This window comes from Saccharomycopsis crataegensis, assembly GCF_037102585.1.
Source record: "Saccharomycopsis crataegensis DNA, jcf7180000000085, whole genome shotgun sequence".
Lineage (NCBI taxonomy): Eukaryota > Fungi > Ascomycota > Saccharomycetes > Ascoideales > Saccharomycopsidaceae > Saccharomycopsis > Saccharomycopsis crataegensis.
The window spans coordinates 368119-390237 of record NW_027043830.1 but is presented as its reverse complement, the minus strand read 5'-3'; the positions used below and the strand labels follow the sequence as shown (position 1 = coordinate 390237).

Sequence of the window (22119 nt, the reverse complement as noted above, 5' to 3'; positions counted from 1 at the left end):
CATCCATCCATCACCCAGAACGAAATTTTTTAAAATAGCAGAGAAAGGCACACATTATCGCATTTTGGTTACCCTGTCATGGACCGAAATTATTCCTTTAGCCGTATGATACATACTCTGTTACTGGCACATTAGGAGAACAAAGTGAATTGCTTTTATGGGTGGTGATGTGTATAATGAGGACGATGAATTACTAGTATTATTATTATTTGATTATTCAACATCTGCCGCTTGTTCAACATCCATTTTTTTTTTTTTTTTTTTAACTTCAATTCTTCATGCAACTGCTATTCTGATCTGACAACGACCAAGATATATGGAATTGATTGTGTGGACCTGCTAGGAAAATACCTACATGATGTTGAAAAATGAGATCCTGAGGTGACTTCTTGACTTTTTGGTGATGGTAACCAAAATACCGGTTATGCTTTGTGCGTGCTGCTTACTCAATCCATACAATGGAACCATGGAACTGGTACAGAGGAGTCGATTTATTGAGAGAACTTCAGGAGCCGGGAACGTTTCGTGAACAAAGATGGCACCTCATAGTTAATGATTAATAATGTAGCGCTATGAAATATATTATTGAATGATGAACACTTGGTGGAATCATGCTAACATCTGGCGGATCAATCACTTCAATTCGCCATATGTCGTGAGTGCATTTATATACAAAAATATGAGGCGTAAGTTTCAGCTATCATTAAATAATACTTCCTATTTCAGAGTTTGAGAACCTTAGTCTACATTTTAATAATAATAACAATTAACACATCTAGGAGCTTACATGGTGATATTTCAGACAATCGGATCCATTATTATTATTATTACGGTTGCTTTTATGCATGTTGCTTTTATGCATAGCATTTTCTTGGTGATTTCATGAATCAAGTCAGAATGAAAAAAAAAAAAGAGAAGGAGCAAACTATGATCTTCAATTGACTCCATGCTATTAATAAAAAGACATTATTTGTTCTTTGTGACTTGAGAAGTGTATATTGAAAAAAAAAAAACAAGACAAAACAAAAAAACAATGGACATCCTAGGAAGATTGCCTATTGAATTGCTTCCGAACGTGTTCAAGTATATGGAAAGGTGCCAATTGGCGAGATTGAGAAACCTGATTGCTGATGATCCTCTTTCACCATTATTACAATATATTGATTGTGTGTTGTTTGAAAGAATTTTCATTTTCCGAAAGTATCGTTATTTTCCAAAAATTAAATTGAAGAATCTTTCATTTTTTTTGGCTTGCCATGATTTTTTGAGAATTACTTACTATACGTGTTGGTACGATATGGAAACAGTATGCTTTGTTTGGGAAACCATTCACGATGAAGATATGATGGCGTTTATCCACAAATACGTCAAATCAATTATTTGCGACTTTGATGAACATCTTGATGCTATTGATTTAGAAGCTTTTGCGTTTATTATCAATTCCGCTAGAAACTTGAAATTCATTAGAATACCAATGATGATTCCTGGAGTTACCAAAACATGTGAACAAATGGAAATCGTCACAACTGTTGCTGAAGCAATACTTCCAAATGCTATTGGATCAATGAAATCTCTAATGATCTTTAGGAATAAAGATCACTTCATTACTTGTTCGAAGTATCAATTTTTCTATTTAAAGAGTTTGTAATTGTTGGATTGCGTGCCAAGCTTCGATGGCTCCCCATGGAAACTTCCAAACTTGCAACTGTTGAGGATTAGTCTTCGGCTGCGGAAAAGAATTTCGAATATCAAGTCAATTTATTTCCCAAAGCTAGAAAGATTGAGGTTACACGGTGCCATCAATCCAACAGAAATTGCTACTCTACGATACCTTGATATTTTCTGTGGGAAGTTTGATGAGAAAATCTGGGATTTGCAATGGGTACATAATTTGGAAGAGTTTTCCATTATCGGTTCCAAATTATCTGAAATCTCAGGCATAAATTGCTTGACAGAATTTAAATCTTTAAAAATCTTTACACAGCTGCAAATACAAAAAGTTAATAATTTACACGGTTTATCGAAGCTCACTAACCTAGACTTATCCCTGAATCGTATAAAAGAAATCCTCATGGATTTCTCTGAGTTTCCTGAGCTAAGAGAATTAAATCTTTCTTGTAACTATCTCACCTCCTTGACTAATTTGACCAATATTTTGTCTCTCATTAAGCTCGATATCAGTTATAATAGTATTTCAGATATTATTGAGTATAATTTCAGCAGTAATCACAGCTCACCTGTTACAAAAATGAGCAGCTCCAGAAGATTGATCTCATTAAGCGGGATGGCCACTTTTTTGAATAAGCGCAGGGTTGTTCGATCCTTTATCAAATTTCCAATTGAGTTTAGGGATATTTCAAAAACTCCTATACTGAATTATCCCAAGCTACAAGAATTGAATATCTCTCAAAATAAGTTCTCCTCGTTGCATAATTTTCGCAACCTTCGATCTCTCACTAAGCTAAATGCCAAATCCAATTGCATTAAACATATTCCTAGATTGAATTATCCGAACCTTTGGGAATTGGATGTGTTTCTGAATCATCTCGGGTCCTTAGATGGAATATGTAATTTTCCAACCCTTACTGAACTAAAGGTTTCTCCAGGCCAGGTTGAGAATCTTTCAAACATCGGGCATCCAAATCTCAGAATCTTAAGTGCGAAGTTTTGTGAGAGGTTGCAATGTCCAAAGTGTTCACGGATTTTAAATTTTTTAGGCCCAGAGAACTTCCCGGCTCTTGAGAAGTTTAGGACTTGAACATGTTATTTTGTGCTGCAGGGGGCTGGAAGTATGAATTGCTGGGCTAGACATTCATACCTGCAGTATATTATATATATGCAGTAAAAAAAAGCAGGGTAGGTTTATTCTTCACTTGTTATCTTCTTCATATGTTTTTCATAAAGACGTCCAACCTTTTCAAATGGTGATTGTGCCTGGTATTGAATGAAGCCGGTGACAGGCAGATGAATGTTTTTCGCTTCAAATAACCACGAAGTTAAATACACTAATATATAGTCAAGCAAAGAAAAAAAAAAGGAGTGGAATTACCAACTGCTGCTTGCGGACTTCACGGAGCTACAAATACAATTTAAAAATGAGAATGAATCAGCAGAATGCAAATGAATACTTAAAACTTATAATATGATCAAATTAACAAGAGTATAGAATGAAGAAAACGCATGGCTGGTAATAGTTCTTAATAGAGATTATAATGGCTCTCAGTATCATATATCAATGTCTAAATAGTTTTTGTAAGCTCATACCAATATCTCGCGGTTTGATACTTAACATACATATTTATTTAGTTACAATTCATACGGGTTTTTTCATTTCTTTGGTGATTTTGCAAATTCCAAGGATGCCAGTACAATAATAAATAATAAAAAAAAAAAATAAAAAAACTTCAAGAATAACTCATTACAGCACTACATTTACAATCAATTAAATTCACAACTTGCTCGCCACCTTCTTTGCGATTTCCAAAAATTTCAAACTAACTTCCAGCGACGCATTTGATACGGCAACCGGTTTCCCTAAGTCACTTTGTTCCCTGACTTCTTTGACTAAAGGCAAGAAACCCAATAACTCGACCTCTTGCTTCTTTGCTTCGGCTTGCACCCCCAAGTTCCCAAAAATATGAGACTCATGATGACAATTTGGACATTCAAAATAGCTCATGTTCTCCACTAATCCAAGGATCGGGATCTTCATTTTCCTAAACATCGTGATTCCCTTTTTAGCGTCGATCAACGACAAGTCCTGAGGAGTGGAAACCACCACAGCCCCATTGACTTTCAAAAGTTGACCAATACTTAATTGAGTATCCCCTGTTCCCGGGGGCATGTCGATGACCAAAATATCGACATTTCTCCAGGCAACGTCGAAAAGAAGTTGCTGTAATGCTTTCATCACCATCATGCCCCTCCAGGCAATTGCCGACTCTTCAGTAGGTATCAAGTACCCCATGGACATGGTCTGAAGTCCGTAATTTGTCTTCGGAATGAGTTTTCCTTGATCAGATATCCGCGGCTCCCCATCAATGTTGAAAAGCTTGGGAACCAGGGGACCAAAAATATCGGCATCTAGAAGCCCGGCAGTAAGACCAAGTTTCTGGAACGATAGAGCCAAATTAGCACTGATTGTCGACTTTCCAACACCCCCTTTACCAGAAGACACAAGCAAAATCTTTTTTACCCCAGGAATTGCCAGCTTGACCGGCAAATTCTGTGACATTCGAGGAATCTTGGGGAGTCCCTATATGGCATCATGCTGTTAGTGGCGATGGTTCTGCTAGGTTGTTTCTTGAAACTCATTACCTACCAAAGGATTCGAATGTGATCTGAGGATCGAAGAATAATGGATCCCTCGAGAAAATAGTGTGGTGACCATTCTATTTGTAGCTTCACTTCGAGTTACAATACTGATTGTTGTATGGGGTAATGGTTCTTTTTTTTTTCATGTACTTTTTTTCAACTTCAAAAAAAAAGTAAAATAAATGAGGAATCATATTGATTGATAAGAGTAGGTCCATGCTATAATATCTTTTGTAGTATATTGAGACTCAACTCAATTACCAGAGAATAGAAGAAAATAAATCAGTTGAGATAGAATCTAAATGGGAATCGAGCTTGGACTTTCTCGAATCATTCTTCTTCTCAAGAGACTTAACAACCCCCATCTAACGACATGGAAGGCCGTTCATGTTCTGGGAACTAACGGTAAAGGATCTATATGTTCCTATATCTCCTCTATTCTTCAGTCTTCATCGATATCACTGGGAAAATTCACCTCGCCACACTTGTTATCCGTCACCGACTCGATCATGGTGAATGGCAAGCCATTGACAAAGGATTCTTACGAACGTATCAAAAGGAAAGTAAAAGACGTGGATCATCAGTTTGCCATAAATGCCACCGAATTTGAAGTTTTGACAGCAGTGGCCTTCGAAGCATTCAGAGAAATGCGGGTGAAGGTTGCAGTGATTGAGGTGGGATTAGGAGGAAGATACGACTCGACCAATGTGTTGACTGCCAATAGTGATACTTTAAAAGACAAGGCAAATGATCAAGGAGATTACGGGGTGTTGGTCACTGGTGTTGCCAATATTTCAAAAGATCATGAAAATGTTCTTGGTAATACTATTGAAGCGATCGCTTATCAGAAGGCAGGGATCATCAAGCCTCAGGTCCCATGTGTGGTTGACGGTACGAACCTGGGGTCTGTGATCGAGGTGATTAGGGAAGAGGCAAAGTTAAAAAATTCCCAACTCACCGTCGCCGATGCCACGAACAAGCAATTCTTAGTTGATTCACATTCTGGTAGGACAACAACCATTGATGCCACCTCATTATCACCATTATTGGGATCGTATCAAGCCGCCAATCTTTCAGTGGCATTCAACATTATTACACAGGTCCGCCGCCAGCTATCGCACCTGAAGAATCCAGAAACTAGAGCTTTGGCACAAAAAATCACATTGACATCGATTATCAAGGGGATTAAAGATACCAAATGGCCCGGAAGATTACAGAAATTACAATTGAGAAACACCACCCAATCCAAATTGGATATCTTGTTGGATGGGGCACACAATGTTGCGGCAGCACATGAATTACAAAAATATCTTCAATCGCTGATTTCAAGTAAACGGAAAGTGGCACTAGTGGTACTGATGACGGCCCTGAAAGATCTTCCAGGAGTGATGGCACCAATCTTGGATAGCATCAAGGAAGTTCTGTCGGAGTTTGCAATTTACTTGACCAACTTTGATCATACCCACGGCGTAGAAGATATGCCTTGGATTAAATCTTATGATTGTGACCTAATGAAATCTGAATTTGAAGCCCTAGGAGTGGACACCACCAATATCAATATTCAGAAAGACGTGGCTAAATTATTTGGCAAAGTTTTACCCGAGAAAATGGGTGGTAATCAAGAAGACTGGGATATAGTTGTTTGTGGGAGTTTGTACCTTGTGAGTGAGGTATTGAGAATTCATTTGGCAAATGGGGGAGATATTAAGGATATTTATTAATTAAAGATTGTGGTTGAGGTTGATAGAATGAGTAACAGCAATTTATCCAGCAATATGTAACCAAATATACTGTATTATAATGATAAAAATGAGCGTACATATAAACAAAAAATAAACTGCACAAAAATAAAGTGATGATACATAATAAAAACAAAAAATTTAACAGATACACAGTACTAGAAAACCTTCAGATCACAAAAAAAAAAAATTCATTAACTTGAACTTGAATAAAAAAAAAAAAAAAAAGATAAATTCCCCGTAGAATCTAGAAGATAATGTGCATTGATGTTGATAAAATAGCAACTGTAATAGTAACTACGGATGTTGGATAATCACAACAGTTTTTTTTTCTTATTAATTTAAAGTTTAAATATCATCACCAAAAGCAGAAGTTCTAGTGGCATCCTTTTCAATCAAACCGTTGATTTCTGGTAACAAATCACCCAATAATTCAGCAGCGCTCTTGTGGTAACTCAATTGAGCTTCGATCAATTCGGACAATTCAGCCAAAGGTTTGGAATCATCAACAACATTCTTCATGATACTAACGGCCTCCTCGGTAGCGTTGGCAAATTCGTCTTCTAGGTGGTCCAATTCGGATCTCAACTTGGCCACTTGGTCAGGTCTGGCAGTCTTAATGGCAGCACGGGCAGCGTCATAATTCAAACGTTTTTCTTCAACGGTTTGACGGGCCTTTGTGGCTTTACTAAGAGAAGTCTTAAGGGCCTTGGACATTGGCAAGTTGAAACGAGCACGAATAAGGTTATCTTGGGTAAGACGAGCTTCACCAATCTTGAGTTCGGCAGTGGCGTACTTGCTCAAAGCTTCGGAAAGGGAACTGGAGCTAGGAGTGGCGGAGTTCAAATCAGAAGTAGACTTCAATTCCTGGGAAGCAGAAAGCGCAGCACGACCAAGAGCATGGTTCAAAGTCTTTGGTGGTTGTTGCTTACCGCCAGAAAGAAGAACGGCTTGAGCATCGGAGGCAGAGGTAGCACGAGAAAGGTCTTGAACTTTGGAAACAAAAGTCTTGGAAAATTCATTAACTGATTCTTTCTATAAAATTACTTGTTAGTATCCTTTCGGATCATCAGTGATTCACAAAATAGTTTAAATCCCAACATTTTGGAAGCATCTAATCTAGCTGGTGTAGACCAATCATTCACGTCTAGTGATGTGCCGCCCCCCTGATTCCATAGTTTGGCAAACTATTTCTTGGCAAATAGAAATTCAAGCAGAAGAACATACCATATTGGCTGGATAATCATAAGATTCATTTTCGTAAGTGTTACTAAGAGATAAAGGTTAGTTTCAATTATTATAACTGAAAAGGGGTAAACGATAAAGCAAAATCAACATACGTGATATCCAACAATTTTTGGTAAACCACTTTCAAACTATCAACTCTTTGTTCCAAGTCGATATATTCTTGAGGAAGTTGGGACTAAGATAATTACAGGTTAGTAACAAAGCTAAAAAAAGAAAAAGAACAAAAAGAACAAAAGATAAATCTAGAATATTAGGGTATATCGATCCAACACTTACTACATCGGTAGCCTTCCCCAAACGTTCCTCAACCATTCTTTGGGTCTTTTTAGCAAAGCTAAAAGATTGGTTCCCGAGGTCCTGGAAGGATTTGGTAATATTGTTGATGTCCTTAAAGTTTCCGAAGCTGCCGAATGACATTTTTATGATGATGAGGGGGAGATGAGATGTTGTCAATTAGGGAGAAAACAACATTTAGTTTGATCCAATTTCTTGTTCTCTGTGACGGACGTGTTTTTTTTTGTCACATGGGAGCTTTTTTTTTGACGGGGGGTCAGGGCTGCCACACCAATTTGGCAGGAGAAACTTCAACATCATTTAACACTATTGTGATTGATAATCAGGAAATCCCGTTGTTTAATCGTGTATTTTATATGGGGGTATTGCAGTAAGAAACATATTTTATTAATTGTGTAGTTCGGCACGGGTATATTAACGTTTTTGGCAAAATGTAGTGGAAATTATTCTGGGTGAATCTTCTTTTTGAAGTTATTTCTGCAGCTAGTTCGATGATTTGGGTTGAAGTTATCTTGAAACTCCTTCAAGTTATCGGAATTATTTAATTGGAATCCATCAATAGTTCATTCATCCAAAAAACTACTCAGTACATGCCGTCAGATCATGAAAAATAAAAAAGTATTTCATATTCAAATGAATACACTAATATACGTTTATACTATACAGTCCCGGGAATGCTATTGCCAAGGAGGATTTAAGAAGATTAATTTTTGTGGGTGAGAATAATAATGGTGAAAAAAGAGAATAGATGCAAAGCGAAGTAACAAGAACAAAAGATAGGGGAAGAAGATGCGCCATCACTGTATTATTATCCCATATCCAATATGAATCAGCTGATTAGAAGATTGAAAAGGAACATTTGCACCATTCTATATCTTTTCCTCTCACAACAAATAAAAGTAGGCCAAAAAAAAAAAAGAAATTCAGTCATTTGATTAACGACGGATCAAAATGTAAACATGCTCTTGTTTCAAAGATGACAAACTTCTGTAAGGACCTTCCAAACACATCAATAACCCGCCAAATGAAACAAATACAGAGATCTTATCATCTTTACCTTCATTGAATTTATAAACTGTACCGTACATCACGTAATCGTAGTCGTCGGCAAGAGAGTGTTCTCCAGCACGAGGTGGACGCCAGCTGACAGATTCCCCGGTTTCGGATGATTCTGTGAGGGAGGCAGTGAGAGCGACAGTTAAAGTTTCATTCATTTCGATTGGGAAAAGATCGTGGTTGATGTCAATGGTTAATTGGATTTCTTGAGACGATTTGGAACGGGCGGTCACACGGGAGACCTTGTCGTAGTTGGCATTGTCAATTTCGGTAATGACAAAGATATCATCGAATAGTGTAAGTGACATCTTGCAATCAGGGTCTATTTAATAAAAGGATATATTATAATGATGATAGTTACAATAGCATCATCGCTCTATTGATTATTCAGAAAAAAAAAAAAAAAAAATTTTGGAAAGTGCAGATTCTCCTCCACGTGACTGAACATTATATGGCGTTTAGCATAAAGAGTCACCCGGCGCCATCGCCAGCAGGAACTGAAAAGTTGTCATTTTCACATAAGTCATCTTGTATCCATGTAATCGTTCTCTCATCCATCCTCTTCCATCGCCACTTGCAAAGTAGTTTCACCACTGTCATCACCACCTGCTTTATCATCATCAAAAAATGGGTCTCCTTAGTAAGATAAAGAGCAAGAAAGAAGACTATGTCAACAGAAACAATAAGGAGGAACCAGCGGAGAATAATCCGTATATGAACACCTCTATGCCAACTAAAGAAAACAAGTTTAGTGCATTCGGTGACTATGCTACTCAAAAGCGTGAAAACATGGGGACATACGGTCCCCGTACTGAGGCTCCTGATACCTCCCGAAAAGCCCCTCAATTTGAAGAGACCTGGCAAGAATATAAAGCCAAAAAGGAACAGGAAAAGACCAGCTACGGCGGATACAATAACTACGATAATGGTTATGGTAAGAACGATTACAATAATAATAGCAATGGCTATAATAATAACGGGTATGGCGGTTATAGCGAAGACAATTTGAATGCCCCTGGCAATAATTACAACCCGGATGACTTGAATGCCTCCCACCATAACTATGATCCAGATGATTTGAATGCTGATCCAGAAGAAGTTAGACAATACGATCAACCTCAAGCCCAACAACAGGTTCAAAGAGAACTTACTGAGGAAGAAAAAGCCCAACAAGAAGAGGAAGAAGAGCTTGAGGATATTAAGGGTGAATTATCATTTACTAGAGATAAGACTCTTCAATCCACTCAAAGAATCATGGATTTGGCTGATGAAGCAGAAATGTCTGGGCAAAACACCCTTGGGATGCTTGGGAATCAAGCGAAGAGAATGTTTGATACCGAGAATAATCTTCGTCTTGCGCATACCCAAACCCGTATTGCAACAGAAAGAGCCAAGGAGTTGCGTACTGCAGGTAACGTGTTCCGTGCACCAGGAAACCCATTTAACAAGAAGAGCCGTCTTAGAGCGCGTGAAGAACGTGAAATGTCTAACTTGATTGCTGATAGACAGGCAGATGACAGAGCCCTTAAGGACTATCAAGGCACTGAGCGCCGTGTCAAGGAAAACCTTGGGTACTACCCTGGCCAACAAAACGTCACTGCTCAGCAACAACGTACCAGAGACGCTGCTCTCAGAGCCCATCAACAATACTTGTTTGAAGATGAAGATGAAGAGGAACGTGAAAAGGAATTGCAAATTGGTGCCAATATGAACAATATCTTGAGCAAGACCAAGAACTTAAAGAAGATTGCCATGGCCCAAAGTGATGAATTGGAAAGACAAAATGACAAGTTTAGAGAGATGGAAGAGAGATTGAACAATGTTACTTTGGGAGTTGATCAAAATACCGCTCGTTTAAAGAGAATCTCTGGTAAATAAGCAATTGTAGTTGATTTTTACCCGTTAGACAGCACAACGAACTTTTTTTATTTTATTTTGTAATTTATTCTGTTTTCCACTGGTTTCTGGATACTCAGTAATGATCTGTGCTTTATTTTTTTCTTTTATTATCACATTTTTTAATATTTGCTCATCATAAAAAGATCTGATTAATTTTGTCATTCCTTTTTTGAATAATTTTGTTATCCCTATTTTGACTCATTTTTTTTTGTCATTCCTATTTTGAATCATTTTTTTTTGTCATCACCTTTATTATTGTCATTACAGCTTTTTTATTTTTACATCATCATCATCATCATTATTATTATCATCATACCATTAATTATTCAATTCTAAATCTGCGTTTGCTAATAATAACAATAATATTCTTCATTATAGTTGAAATTGTGTATTCTGGTGGAGGGAAGGGGTCTGACCAGAACACCACCCACTAATTAGCGATTAGCGACCGGGACTGCTTGTTTTTCGAGGGCTCGGTGGATCTTGGGAGAGATTCGGACTCTTTTTGCTTTTCTTTCTTTGCGGATAATATCTGTGTATATCAATTTATACTTTCAACAACCTTCTTTTGTTCTTCTTTCTTTTTCCTTTCCTTTTTTGCTCTTCGACCTTTGCTTTTTTTTCTTCTCCCATCACCTCGGATTATCAGATTCGAGGGGTTTGGATGTGTTTGTGTTGAGACATATGATAAGAAATCATTTTTCTTCAACTTATCACAGTCATTTATTGCTACTATTTTATACTCGTCGTCTTTAGATCCGCAACCAACGGATGTTTCTGGCCCTTACTGCTTCTTCTGAAGTGGTTGTTGAACCTCCTCAGAGCATCAAGTCAAATATCAGCGTTACCACCGCATTGGTCGGCGAGGATGACGATAACGATTACTTGGGTACTAAAGAATTTACATTAGCAACAACCAACACTCCAACGGTGGCAGTAGAAGAAAAAGGCGTTGCCCAGTTTGATCTGGCCACCCCCACTACTATTAAAGATTACCATCTCATCAGAACAATTGGTCTTGGGTCTTTGGCCCGAGTCCATTTGGTGAGATGCCGATCATCGCGGAAGTTCTACGCCATCAAGGTACTAAAGAAGACATGTATTGTTCGATATAAACAACTAGGGCACATCAAGGACGAGATCCAGATCATGAAAGCTCTAAGCGATCCGCAATCCAACAAAAGTCCTGGCAGCTCGTTCATTCTTTCGTGCGATAGTATTTTCCAGGATGCCCACCATTTATTTTTAGTCCTCGAGTATCTCGAAGGCGGGGACCTTTTCACCCTAATTTCTCAACGAAACCTTTTTCATCAAGCACAAAATAATAAACCACTATTATCACTCCGACTATCGTTTGACGAAGCGAAATTCTACGCCTCGGAGATTTTCCTGGGAATATCGTTCTTACATCGTTGTGGGATCATCCATCGGGATATCAATCCAGAAAATATTGTTCTTGATTCACAAGGCCATGTCAAACTTATTGATTTTGGATTAGCAAAGCGGATCGCCAAAGATACTACCACGAAAACCTTTTGTGGGAAAACCGATTATATGGCCCCCGAGATCATTTTGGGGTTATCATACGGTGCTGGGGTCGATTGGTGGGCGTTTGGGGTCACGGTGTTTGAAATGCTATTTGGATTTCCTCCTTTTGCCCATCGTAATTCCAAAACCGTATATGAAAAGATCATTGCTATCTCTTATGCGGTGCCAGCCCAACCATTTGATAATGATCAGGATAGACAAAAAGTCACGGATTTGTTCAAAGGGATTTTCATCTCCGATGCCATCAAGCGTGCTTCAGCAAGGTATATTGAGCAGTTTAGTTTTTTCGATGGGGTCGATTGGAATATGGTTTGTAGCAAGTCCTCGAAACCTCCGTTTATTCCGTCAATTGAGCTGGGGATGGGTGATGATAAATATTTTGATAAATTCCCGGAAGATAATGATTTGCAATATGGAGAGACAACTGATCACGATGAGTTCAATGGGATATTTGACGACTTTATATGACTTTTTTTTTCTTTCTTTATTAGAGTTTTCTTATAAAGATATAAATTCTTGGGGCATTTTTCATTTAGAATGTTGGTTTCTCATTTGCCTATATATATATATATTTTTCTCTCGCTTATTTGCTTCACTCTTCATATAACATGAATTCCCTATTATGCTACAACAACATACTATTATTATGATACAACAATATAATACTATCATGAGAAATCATCAATATTTATCTTTTCTTTTTTTCTACATATACATCTAATCATTTATTACAGCCATCTTTATGCCAATTACTCTTCTTCTTCCAGATCCGATTCAGCAAAACTTTGGGCTTGCCACTGACAATTAATATCCCAACGACTACCTTGCGCGGAATAACTGACGTATTTCACAAACTTCAAAATGCTAGAATCTTTCAACATCAAAGTGAAACTATTCCAATCGGCTTGACGGTTCATGATGATATCTTCTTCCGAAGAGGCATTCCGATACACTGCAGGATCATTATCTTCTGAATCAACATTCATACAAAGCTCGTACCCTCCGAATTCCCCAGACTTCCAAAGCTTTGAAGGAGTTAAGCATAAAGTACCTTCGAGAACCGCGTCGACCATGGTGGAATCTCCCAGAGTTTCCGCAAAATCGGTCTGCTGGGTGGTGGCGAGGGTGAAGTCTGAACCGGGACGGAATCGACGAATAAGGATCTTTTGCGCCAGTTGCGGGATTAGTGAGGTGAGGGCATTCAAATATTGCTTGAATTGTAAACTATCAAAGAACCCTGCAAGTTCACAGAGTTTTTTTGTGGTAGAGTCTTGGTAAGATTCGGAGTTGGCCATGGTGAGGAAATCCGGTTGATCATTTGGAAGTTGAGCATCAAGGGCTTCACGAGCACTGATTCGCGAGGTTTTCTCGGCGTCGGACTCGTGTTCAAGTGATAAACCTAAAAGTTCTGGCTCGAGTTTGCGGCCATCAACGTACAAGAATCTTCTCTTGACGCTTGGCATGGCGACTTTCCAAGGGAATCCCACGTCTTTGGAGAGTTTTGGCACTTCGGTTTCTAATTCGGTTTGCTTGATCAATTTTGATAAAGTTTCAGAATACTCAGGGCTCAAGAACTCTTGGAGGGTGATCATGGAATCGCTGCAAAACTCTGAGCAATGGGCAGCAAGGTTCTCTTTATTCAATAACTCAGGGTTTATGAATTTCCCAAGATATTCCAAATCTAGGTCCTCGAACCGGATACCTTGTTGGAATTTCTGCTGTTGGTCTGCAGTATACGAGATCTTATCGGTTAATAATTTTGGGAAATCGAATTTATCCACCACACTAGATTCCAATCCTTCAAGGGAACTTTGTTGTTCGAATTTTTGTAATTCTCCTTCGATGTACCCTTCTTCGTCGACTTGTGGGATATGGAACCAACCTTGGATGGAGATTCGTTGTTTGTCAGCCTTGACTTCTTCAACATCATGGAAACTGTACCCTGGTTTGACTTCAAAGAATGCGTAATCATTGAATTGCGGCATGAATTTTTTGGCGAAATCGGATTTTGGGATATTGGCCTCATGAGACCCAAATAATCGAAGACATCCCCCGTAATGGTCTTTCCATGGCCGGTCAGGGTCTGGTAAGTATAAAATGAAAGAGACTCTTCGGGAGCCAATCACGTCGTCGTGGGTCAACAAATGACATGACTTGTGGTAAATGTTCAACGACATATCGTATTTGTGGGAACTGATGGCTCCGGCTTGGGTGACGTAGCTGATCATCTCACGGAATTCACGACAATACAATGCGTTACGCAATTTCAACAAGTTTGGCAACTTGGAGAGTTCTTCCAGATCCAACCCATTCAAGTTATTCAAGTCTCCGGATTGGAACACTTTGTAAATATCGGTTTCTTTCTTGGTGAAGTGGATTTCTCGAAGGATTTCATCACGAACGTTTCTTAACAACGACTCATCAACAAGCTGATTGATCGACCCCCATTTATAAGGAGTGGCATCGGCAATCTTCTCTTGAAGGGCTTGCTTGTATTCTGTGGTGAACACCTCGCGGTTCAAGCACTTGGAATAGTCCTCATCGAGGTCGATGGTCTTGTAATCAAGCGAAGCTTTCTTGTTAGTACCTTTGGTGGCAATGGACTCGCCAGCTGGTCTTTTCAATGATTCAGACATAGAATTGAAGTTCTGGATAAATATATATCAGATATATATATATATATATATACGATATATTTGTTGCAACGGGCTTGACATATATTTTGCAGAAAAAAAAAAAAAATCTGAAAAATTTCGTGGGGTCATTTTTTTTTTTTTTTTCGTATTTTTTTTATTCACGCGATAGAATTTATGCCAGTAAAGATTCGTCACGTTGGGGGGAGGATACTGCTAATAATATAATATGGATATGAAAAAAAAAAGGTTTCTTATAATATACATTTATTGATCTACACTTGTTTTTCTTTCATGGGTTTATTCTTGCAAATCCCAAACCTGCACGAGTCCACTAAGAGTGACACTGGCCAACACTTTCCCCAGCTGAGCAGTGTCGATTTGTAACACCGGGGAGTCCTCGCCAGTCAGCAATATTGTCGCGATCTTCTTGGTGTCAAGATCCCACATTAGGATATTCCCGTGTTCTGTTCCCGAGGCGATCATCGAGGGTTTATTGTTTACTGTGATGAACTCGGTCGAGCAGGTATACTTCTCAGCAACGCTCAATTCTTCATCGCCATACACTTGGCCCCCACCAGTGGCCAGTGGGCTTGGCTTGTATCGGTGGTTTCTATAGGTTTTTACCACCTTGTTGTTGTTATAGTTCCATAAGCGTATGACCCCGTCCAATGAGCTAGAGAGGAGGTATTTCCCATTGGGCGAGAATTTGATATAAGATATTGGGAAACTAGAATCGGTCATTTCGTACATCAATGTCTTTAAACATTGTCCCGATAACACATCAAACAATCTGATCAACCCATCGTAGCTGCCACTGGCCAAGATCGTCCCGTCCCAAGAAACGTCTACCAGGGAAATGGGGTCCGAATGGGTCGACAACGTTTTAAGACACTTGCCTCGCTGGACGTCCCATATTCTAATGGCCTCATCGGCCGAGCCTGATATAAGTAAATTACCCTTGTAGTTAAACTGGACACAACTCACGCTGTACAGGTGACCGACAAATGTCCGGATACATTGTGCTTCGGCAAGTCCCCAGAGCTTAATGGTGCGGTCGTCCGAGGCCAGGGCCAAATAGTGCGAGTCTGGAGACCAGCAAATGTCTGAGACTCCTTTAGTATGGCCGTGAAATTTGATCTTGAGCTTGCCAGAGGCCAAAGTATGGATCGCGATGGTGGAGTCGCTGGTACTGACGGCGAAGTACTGGCCATCGGGGGAGATTTTGATACAGGTGGACTTCAGGCCATTGGACCGCGGGGGGAGGGAGTAGCGGGAATTGTAGAGGTTGGAGAAGGAGTAGTCTGCTGTCATGATTTCTGCCCGCGCCTTATTTGTGGAAGTGGAAATGATGGAAGGAGGTAAATGATGATTGTAGCGATGATGTGAAATGTCAGAAGAAGAAGAATAATAGTGAGAGGAGGGTGCAAGGACAGGGTGACCCTGCCGTCGGACAGAAAATTAAATGGCGACTTTTTTAACCTGCTGAGAATTATTGGGGTATGCCAACAGCAGGTATTGTGATAATATCTACATAAATATATAAGAAAGACCCTTGGGAGCTGTTATTAGACGATGCTTTTCTTCAGTTTCTTCAAGACTTTGGTCGACCAGCAGGTGAGTATTGTGGTGTATTGTTTGCGGGACATGGGGAGGAACTGTAAGTATGCTAACATGTTTTATGAAAATAGATAACCGTCGAATTGAAAAATGATATCGAAATAACCGGCACTTTGCGTTCGGTGGATCAGTATCTTAATATTAAATTGGAAAATATCACCAATAAAGAATCGATAAGATACCCCCACTTGAACGCCGTGAAGACCTTATTCATTAGAGGGTCGACCATCAGATATGTACATTTGCCAAAGAGCGCGATCGATGTCAACTTGTTGCAAGATGCCGCCAGAAAAGAGGCAATGGTTTCTAAGTGATGATGATATTCTGGTGGTGGTGGTGGTGGTTTAGAATGATGACGGAGGTGTTGTATTTTATTTTATTTAATTTACGGGAGCAACCTCTCTTTTATTGGGTGTTTAGTTTTTAATGAAATGATTATTGATATGAATCAGGACTTGCTGATGGTTTTTGTAGAATAATAAGTGTTGATTTTTATAACTATGTTTATTTTCATCACGATTAATATTATTGAATGCCCTTCATTATCTTGGAATATTCAATCTCAGATCATTTATTGAACTACTTTATACAAATCAATGTCCCAAATTAAAATCAACTATAATACAATATCCTGTCTGGTAAATAACAATCATCACTACTCAAACCTTTCAGGACATTGGGCTCGAGAATGGCCTGGTTTGTGACAATATGAACAAAACTTTTTGGATTTCTGATGACCGTTTGACGCATTTCTATTAGAATAACGAGTTTTCCAAGTTTCTCCTTGGGGTTTTTTATTCTCCAAAGCCAGTTGTTGTTGTTGTTGTTGTTGAGAATTCGATCCTTTAAATGGTACCTGAGGAACCAAACTTTTCAGTGGCTCTTGAGGACTCAACCCTTTTAATCGTTGGTTAGTTTGCCATGATAGATGATCCATCAATTTTTGTTTCAAGTCATCGGGGATTGGCAATTTCAACGGCGATGAGGTACTTCTGGGATTTGTCGGGGATTTTGAGGTGCTGGTCTTCAGTTGATCAATAATTTGGGAGTTCAATTTAGGAAAAAGAATGAATGCGTCCTTTGTCGATGATGGGTAAACCAATTCATGGCAGTTTGCACACCTTACCTTGATCTTATTGTTTGTACTATCGATAAGCTCCTCACCACTGCAGCACTTCTCTTGGTTGCTAGAAATCATGCCACAACTATCAGTATTATCTTTTACATCATCCTTATTCTCCTTATTCCCAGTCACCATACCTCCACTACCCAGAACCGCAGTAATCACCGCCAAGTACTGTTGTTCCAAAGCTTCTAGTCTTGAAATCTTTTCACAATACTGGTTTCTCAACGTTTGTTCGTTCGAAGCGATCTTGCTCGCGAGCATCGAGATCTCGCGGTTCAAGTCTTGCAAATTATCCAAAGCACTACCATCGTGGTGACTCGAGGATTCCATGGTAATTGAAAGCTAGCCGATACTATTAAATTACATCCATATATTTTATTATCAGTGTGAAACCCTTGATTCCTTGAATGAGATGCCAGATTACCCGTTCTAATGACATGATCCTACAACCGTTACTACAACACTGGATATCTGTTGATTATATTATATATACATGGCGATACGAGATGAATAGTCATAATAATTAATTAATGAAAAAAAAGAAAAGGAGAAGGGAATATTCTCAGAAGTTGATAAGAACAAGAAACGATTGGCGAGAGGCGAAAATGAAGAGAACGAACGGAAAAAATAACAAGTAATAAATGAGCAAAAAAAAAAAAAAAAAGAAAACAAACAACTTAACAAAACAAGCAAGATCAACGTAACAAATAAGCACAATAGAAAAAAAACAACATAGCAATCAAAGGTTAACTGGTTTTCGTCTTCTTCTTCTTCTTCTTCTTCTTCTTTTTTTTTTTTTTGTATTGATTTTTTGTGGCCCTTCATCATATATTATAATTCTTTTCTTTATTACTATATTAGAGGAAATCAATTGAATGAAAACTAACCATGATTATTATATGCGATGTAGAAACAAACAATCACAATGAATTATTGAAAAATCCCATCTTGAACCAAATAGAACACAGACGAATACAAAAGAAGCAAACAAGCAAACAAACTAAAAAAATTCAATGTCAATTTTGGTCGGCTGCGGAATTGTTTATGTTCCCACCAGCAGCGGTTGGAGGTCCACTAGGGCTATGGTATTGATATGGGTTGGTGTTGGCATTGCTCACCATCCGATAGGCTCCAAATGATGGCATGCCATTGATGTTCATTGCCAAACCCATGCCGACTGTTGGGGCTGGCACTCCCTGAGAAGGAGAATGATGTTGATCATGATCATGATGGTGTGATGCCAATGATTGAGGGCCGATGGTGCCTGGCATTGGCATTGACATTGGGTGGGATGGGTTGTGATAACCATTGTTAGAGAATTGAGACATTGGTTGGTGATTATGGAGTGAAGATTCGGCAAATTCCGCTGCTGAATGAGAAGAAGAAGAAGAAGAAGAAGAAGGAACAGCAGCAGCAGAGGAAGAAGGAGCAGGAGGGGGAGGAGCACGATGTGATAAATTGCTACTTGCAGAATTGACCCAAGTAAGATTCTTTGATAGTGATCTAGGAGAAACAGGGTCTGTGGTGCTACTTTCATGCTTGTTTTCCCCAGGAGCTCTTGGGTTCAACAATCTGATATCTCTCTCGTGTAATCTCATGTGTCTGGTCATATTGGATCGCACAGAAAAGTATCGTTCGCATCCCACCCATCCACACTGGAATGGCTTTTCCCCGGTATGTGAGTATAAGTGGGTTTGTAAAGATGATGGACGCTTGAATTGCTTGTTACATTTAGGACATCTGTTACGAGCAGCGGTTTCTGGCGACATTCCGGAGTAAGTGGCGGTGGAGGGGGTCGATAACTTTGGTGATGAGGTAGAAGAGGATGACGATGACGATGTCAACCCATGAGGATCGGTGTTTCTTCTTCTATGCCGCTTTGGCTTGGTTTCTACCGGTGGCAAAGATGACAGAGATGGTGATTTATTAGGTAATGTTGTATCTGGGTACGATAACGCCCGGCTATTGAATGGAGGGGCACCACCACTGGAAGTGGTAGAAGCAGCAGGAGCAGAAGCAGGAGGAGCAGGAGCGGCGCTATCATCAGAATGAGGTGGTGCTGATGGTGGAGGAGAAGGATTATTATGATGGTGATGGTGATGGTGATGGTGAGGAGGAGGAGCATTTGTCGTTGAGTTGTTGTTAGTGGTGGCCAAGTCGATGGACATTGCTCCAAATGGCAATGATGACGGAGTCGACTGGTTGGTGGCTGAAGGATACGAGTATTGATAGTCTTGGTAATGTGGTGGAGGGGCGGCACTATTGGCAGTGGTTGGAGCACTGTTGTAATATCCATCAGGGTCATACATTGGGTCTACCGATGAATAAGGATCAGTATGGGATGGTAATTGCCGCTGGTGGTCGGAGTCATTCTTCATAGAGTTCCATGATGTTGAAGGCATCGAGACATTTGTTGGCGACGCTGTTGGAGAGGGTTGGTTATTATGATGTTGATGGTGATAATTGTGATTTTGAGAAGGATATGATGGGAAATATGTTAATGTTTGGTTGAGTGGGACAGACGCTGGATGTGACATTTGGGGGTAGGCATTAGGATTATTGTAACCAGGGGTCATCGATGGTTGTTGATGTTGATGTTGATGTTGATGTTGTTGCTGCTGCTGCTGCTGCTGCTGTTGGTTAATATAGTTTGGGAACTGTGAATGAAAGGATGAGCTCACTGGGGGTAAATGGACTTGGTGGTGATGATGGTGGTGGTGGTGATCGACATTATTGTTATAATACGATGCGGGAGCGATTGACGAAGATTGATGATGAAGATCCTCGTGAAAGGTACTTATTGGGTTGGATGAGGGTGATACTGGAACATCTTTCTTGGAAAAATTGGAAGTTTGAAGGTGTTCATGGTGGTTCTCCTGTTTTATTAGGGGATCAGAGGGTTCAGATGACATGTTCCAAATTGATAGATGATAGATAAGACTGCAACACACTTAGGTGATATGATATTGCATATGATCTCGGAGTATATCTGTGAGAATATATATGTATATCTATATATAAGTGTGTGTAAGTGTGGGTGTGTAATATGAATTATATATAAAATATGATTGAGTATAAATATATATACACAGGATGTGCTATATGGTTATGTTTCCACAATGGTATAAGAATTCAATAATTTTTTTTTTTTTTTTTTTTTTCTGCTGCCATTTTTCAATGCAATTGTGTGGCTCCCCAATCTGGATGCGCGGGGCGGTTAGCTGCCCAGAATCGGTCGTCCCTATGCATCTATATGTAAGACATGCAGGGGGCATCCTGTTCATTGCTGCACCGGACATCGCTCCCTGCGACAAAAGCGCCTCGCTCTAGATTACACTCTGCAGTATCCTGCAGTGGAAGACAGGAGTGTCACATGCGCCTATCATCAGATACATGCGTGATATAACAGAACGTGGCAGGGCGGAGTCAGAATCATCTTCTTTTTCTTTCCATTGCAACAGCTGTTGCAAAAGCTTCTGTTGATATCCAAGGGGAATATGTGTGTAAGGTATAGACATCCTCAAGAGAAAAACTCAAGATACCACTACAGTTGTCCCCGTTTCGGATGGCATATTTATTTTGGTACAGGTGATGAAAATTCAAAAAGCATCAAAAGTTCCAAAAAGCAACATTTTATCACATCAGTTGTCCCCCTATTTTTCTTTTCCTTTTTGTATCATCTGGCTTCTGATGGCAGACAGCTTTAACTGTTGCTTTTCCTGTCTTTCTTTTCTTTCTTTTCTTTCTTTTTTTTTTGTTTCTTTACAGCAGAATAACCAGTAACAATCGCATCTCCTAGTATTGTCTTCTAAAGCATCGTCTGACCCTTTCTTGCCCATAGATAATCCCATATATCAGCGAAAAAGAAGGGTGGTAACTAAAAGATCTACACCAGCAGTTGCTGGAATTCAATCTATATTGGCATGTAAGTAACTTTTAGTGACCGCCGATCCCCTTAGTCAAGTACGTGTGCATGCCGTCTGCTGCCTTTAGTTTCATAACAATCACTAGACCGGGGTGTTGTTATGAAAATTAGTGCTGTAGCCAGTGTCATAAAACAATAGCATTTGGTTTTCTATTTTATTTTATTTATTTTTTTTTCAATTGATTTTTTTTTTCCCCTCTCACTTGGCTGATTTACGATAAACCAGCTCTTGGAATTTCATTTTTCGTGATTGGTAAAAAAAAAAAAAAAGCTTTTTATGTATGTGCTTAAGATCGGATAATCCTTTTGGAAAGAGAAAGAGAGACAGAGACAGAATACAGAGAGGAAGTTCCGGCCAAAAATATTAAGACAGAAAAAGAATCAATAGTAGTAGGATCTCTATTATTGATTTTTTTTTTTTTTCTTTTTGATTCTCTTAGTCAGGGATTATTTGTAGTGGCCAAAGACAAATTTCCCGCATTTAAGATTTCATTTTCCAAGCCAATTATACATTTTTCAGTATAATTACTATTCGCTATGACTTGGGTGCCAACAACGCCTATACAATTTGTTTCAATTTGTATGATAATAATTTTGGTACATAAATCTCTTCCAAATATCCATAGAAGATGATATCTCCGAGCATGAGAACCGTCCATCCAAGGAATGTAGGATTGTTAATTAGACACTGTACACAGATACTGGTCACAATTGTTC

At 39.2% G+C, this 22119-nt stretch overlaps 12 protein-coding genes across 12 annotated transcripts; 5 read left to right on the top strand and 7 right to left on the bottom strand. All coding sequences in view use genetic code 12, as the record gives it.

Annotated features, from left to right (window-relative positions):
• Positions 1 to 1033: 1033 nt before the first annotated feature.
• DASC09_049010 (leucine-rich repeat domain-containing protein) lies at positions 1034 to 2758 on the top strand (the record flags this gene model as incomplete). Its single annotated transcript, XM_064998500.1, has 2 exons — positions 1034 to 1617; positions 1720 to 2758. 2 exons carry the CDS (start codon positions 1034 to 1036, stop codon positions 2756 to 2758), a joined length of 1623 nt encoding a protein of 540 aa, XP_064854572.1.
• Positions 2759 to 3448: 690 nt separating this feature from the next.
• Positions 3449 to 4390, bottom strand: DASC09_049000 (Mrp/NBP35 family ATP-binding protein; the record flags this gene model as incomplete). Its single annotated transcript, XM_064998499.1, has 2 exons — positions 3449 to 4255; positions 4322 to 4390. The coding sequence occupies 2 exons, from the start codon at positions 4388 to 4390 to the stop codon at positions 3449 to 3451; spliced, it is 876 nt and encodes a 291-aa protein (XP_064854571.1).
• A 226-nt stretch (positions 4391 to 4616) lies between these two features.
• On the top strand, positions 4617 to 6035 carry DASC09_048990 (bifunctional folylpolyglutamate synthase/dihydrofolate synthase; the record flags this gene model as incomplete). The annotated part of the gene is made up of 1 exon (XM_064998498.1): positions 4617 to 6035. The coding sequence occupies one exon, from the start codon at positions 4617 to 4619 to the stop codon at positions 6033 to 6035; it is 1419 nt and encodes a 472-aa protein (XP_064854570.1).
• A 366-nt stretch (positions 6036 to 6401) lies between these two features.
• Positions 6402 to 7718, bottom strand: DASC09_048980 (BAR domain-containing protein; the record flags this gene model as incomplete). Its single annotated transcript, XM_064998497.1, has 4 exons — positions 6402 to 7088; positions 7281 to 7323; positions 7394 to 7476; positions 7578 to 7718. The coding sequence occupies 4 exons, from the start codon at positions 7716 to 7718 to the stop codon at positions 6402 to 6404; spliced, it is 954 nt and encodes a 317-aa protein (XP_064854569.1).
• An 812-nt stretch (positions 7719 to 8530) lies between these two features.
• Positions 8531 to 8959, bottom strand: RPB8 (DNA-directed RNA polymerase core subunit RPB8; the record flags this gene model as incomplete). Its single annotated transcript, XM_064998496.1, has 1 exon — positions 8531 to 8959. One exon carries the CDS (start codon positions 8957 to 8959, stop codon positions 8531 to 8533), a length of 429 nt encoding a protein of 142 aa, XP_064854568.1.
• A 319-nt stretch (positions 8960 to 9278) lies between these two features.
• Positions 9279 to 10529, top strand: DASC09_048960 (uncharacterized protein; the record flags this gene model as incomplete). Its single annotated transcript, XM_064998495.1, has 1 exon — positions 9279 to 10529. One exon carries the CDS (start codon positions 9279 to 9281, stop codon positions 10527 to 10529), a length of 1251 nt encoding a protein of 416 aa, XP_064854567.1.
• A 792-nt stretch (positions 10530 to 11321) lies between these two features.
• Positions 11322 to 12566, top strand: DASC09_048950 (uncharacterized protein; the record flags this gene model as incomplete). The annotated part of the gene is made up of 1 exon (XM_064998494.1): positions 11322 to 12566. One exon carries the CDS (start codon positions 11322 to 11324, stop codon positions 12564 to 12566), a length of 1245 nt encoding a protein of 414 aa, XP_064854566.1.
• A 281-nt stretch (positions 12567 to 12847) lies between these two features.
• On the bottom strand, positions 12848 to 14734 carry TPA1 (oxidative DNA demethylase; the record flags this gene model as incomplete). The annotated part of the gene is made up of 1 exon (XM_064998493.1): positions 12848 to 14734. One exon carries the CDS (start codon positions 14732 to 14734, stop codon positions 12848 to 12850), a length of 1887 nt encoding a protein of 628 aa, XP_064854565.1.
• A 297-nt stretch (positions 14735 to 15031) lies between these two features.
• On the bottom strand, positions 15032 to 16045 carry DASC09_048930 (WD40 repeat domain-containing protein; the record flags this gene model as incomplete). The annotated part of the gene is made up of 1 exon (XM_064998492.1): positions 15032 to 16045. One exon carries the CDS (start codon positions 16043 to 16045, stop codon positions 15032 to 15034), a length of 1014 nt encoding a protein of 337 aa, XP_064854564.1.
• Positions 16046 to 16306: 261 nt separating this feature from the next.
• Positions 16307 to 16665, top strand: LSM2 (Sm-like protein LSM2; the record flags this gene model as incomplete). The annotated part of the gene is made up of 2 exons (XM_064998491.1): positions 16307 to 16348; positions 16423 to 16665. The coding sequence occupies 2 exons, from the start codon at positions 16307 to 16309 to the stop codon at positions 16663 to 16665; spliced, it is 285 nt and encodes a 94-aa protein (XP_064854563.1).
• A 341-nt stretch (positions 16666 to 17006) lies between these two features.
• DASC09_048910 (uncharacterized protein) lies at positions 17007 to 17807 on the bottom strand (the record flags this gene model as incomplete). Its single annotated transcript, XM_064998490.1, has 1 exon — positions 17007 to 17807. One exon carries the CDS (start codon positions 17805 to 17807, stop codon positions 17007 to 17009), a length of 801 nt encoding a protein of 266 aa, XP_064854562.1.
• Positions 17808 to 18493: 686 nt separating this feature from the next.
• DASC09_048900 (C2H2-type zinc finger protein) lies at positions 18494 to 20389 on the bottom strand (the record flags this gene model as incomplete). Its single annotated transcript, XM_064998489.1, has 1 exon — positions 18494 to 20389. One exon carries the CDS (start codon positions 20387 to 20389, stop codon positions 18494 to 18496), a length of 1896 nt encoding a protein of 631 aa, XP_064854561.1.
• Positions 20390 to 22119: the final 1730 nt, after the last annotated feature.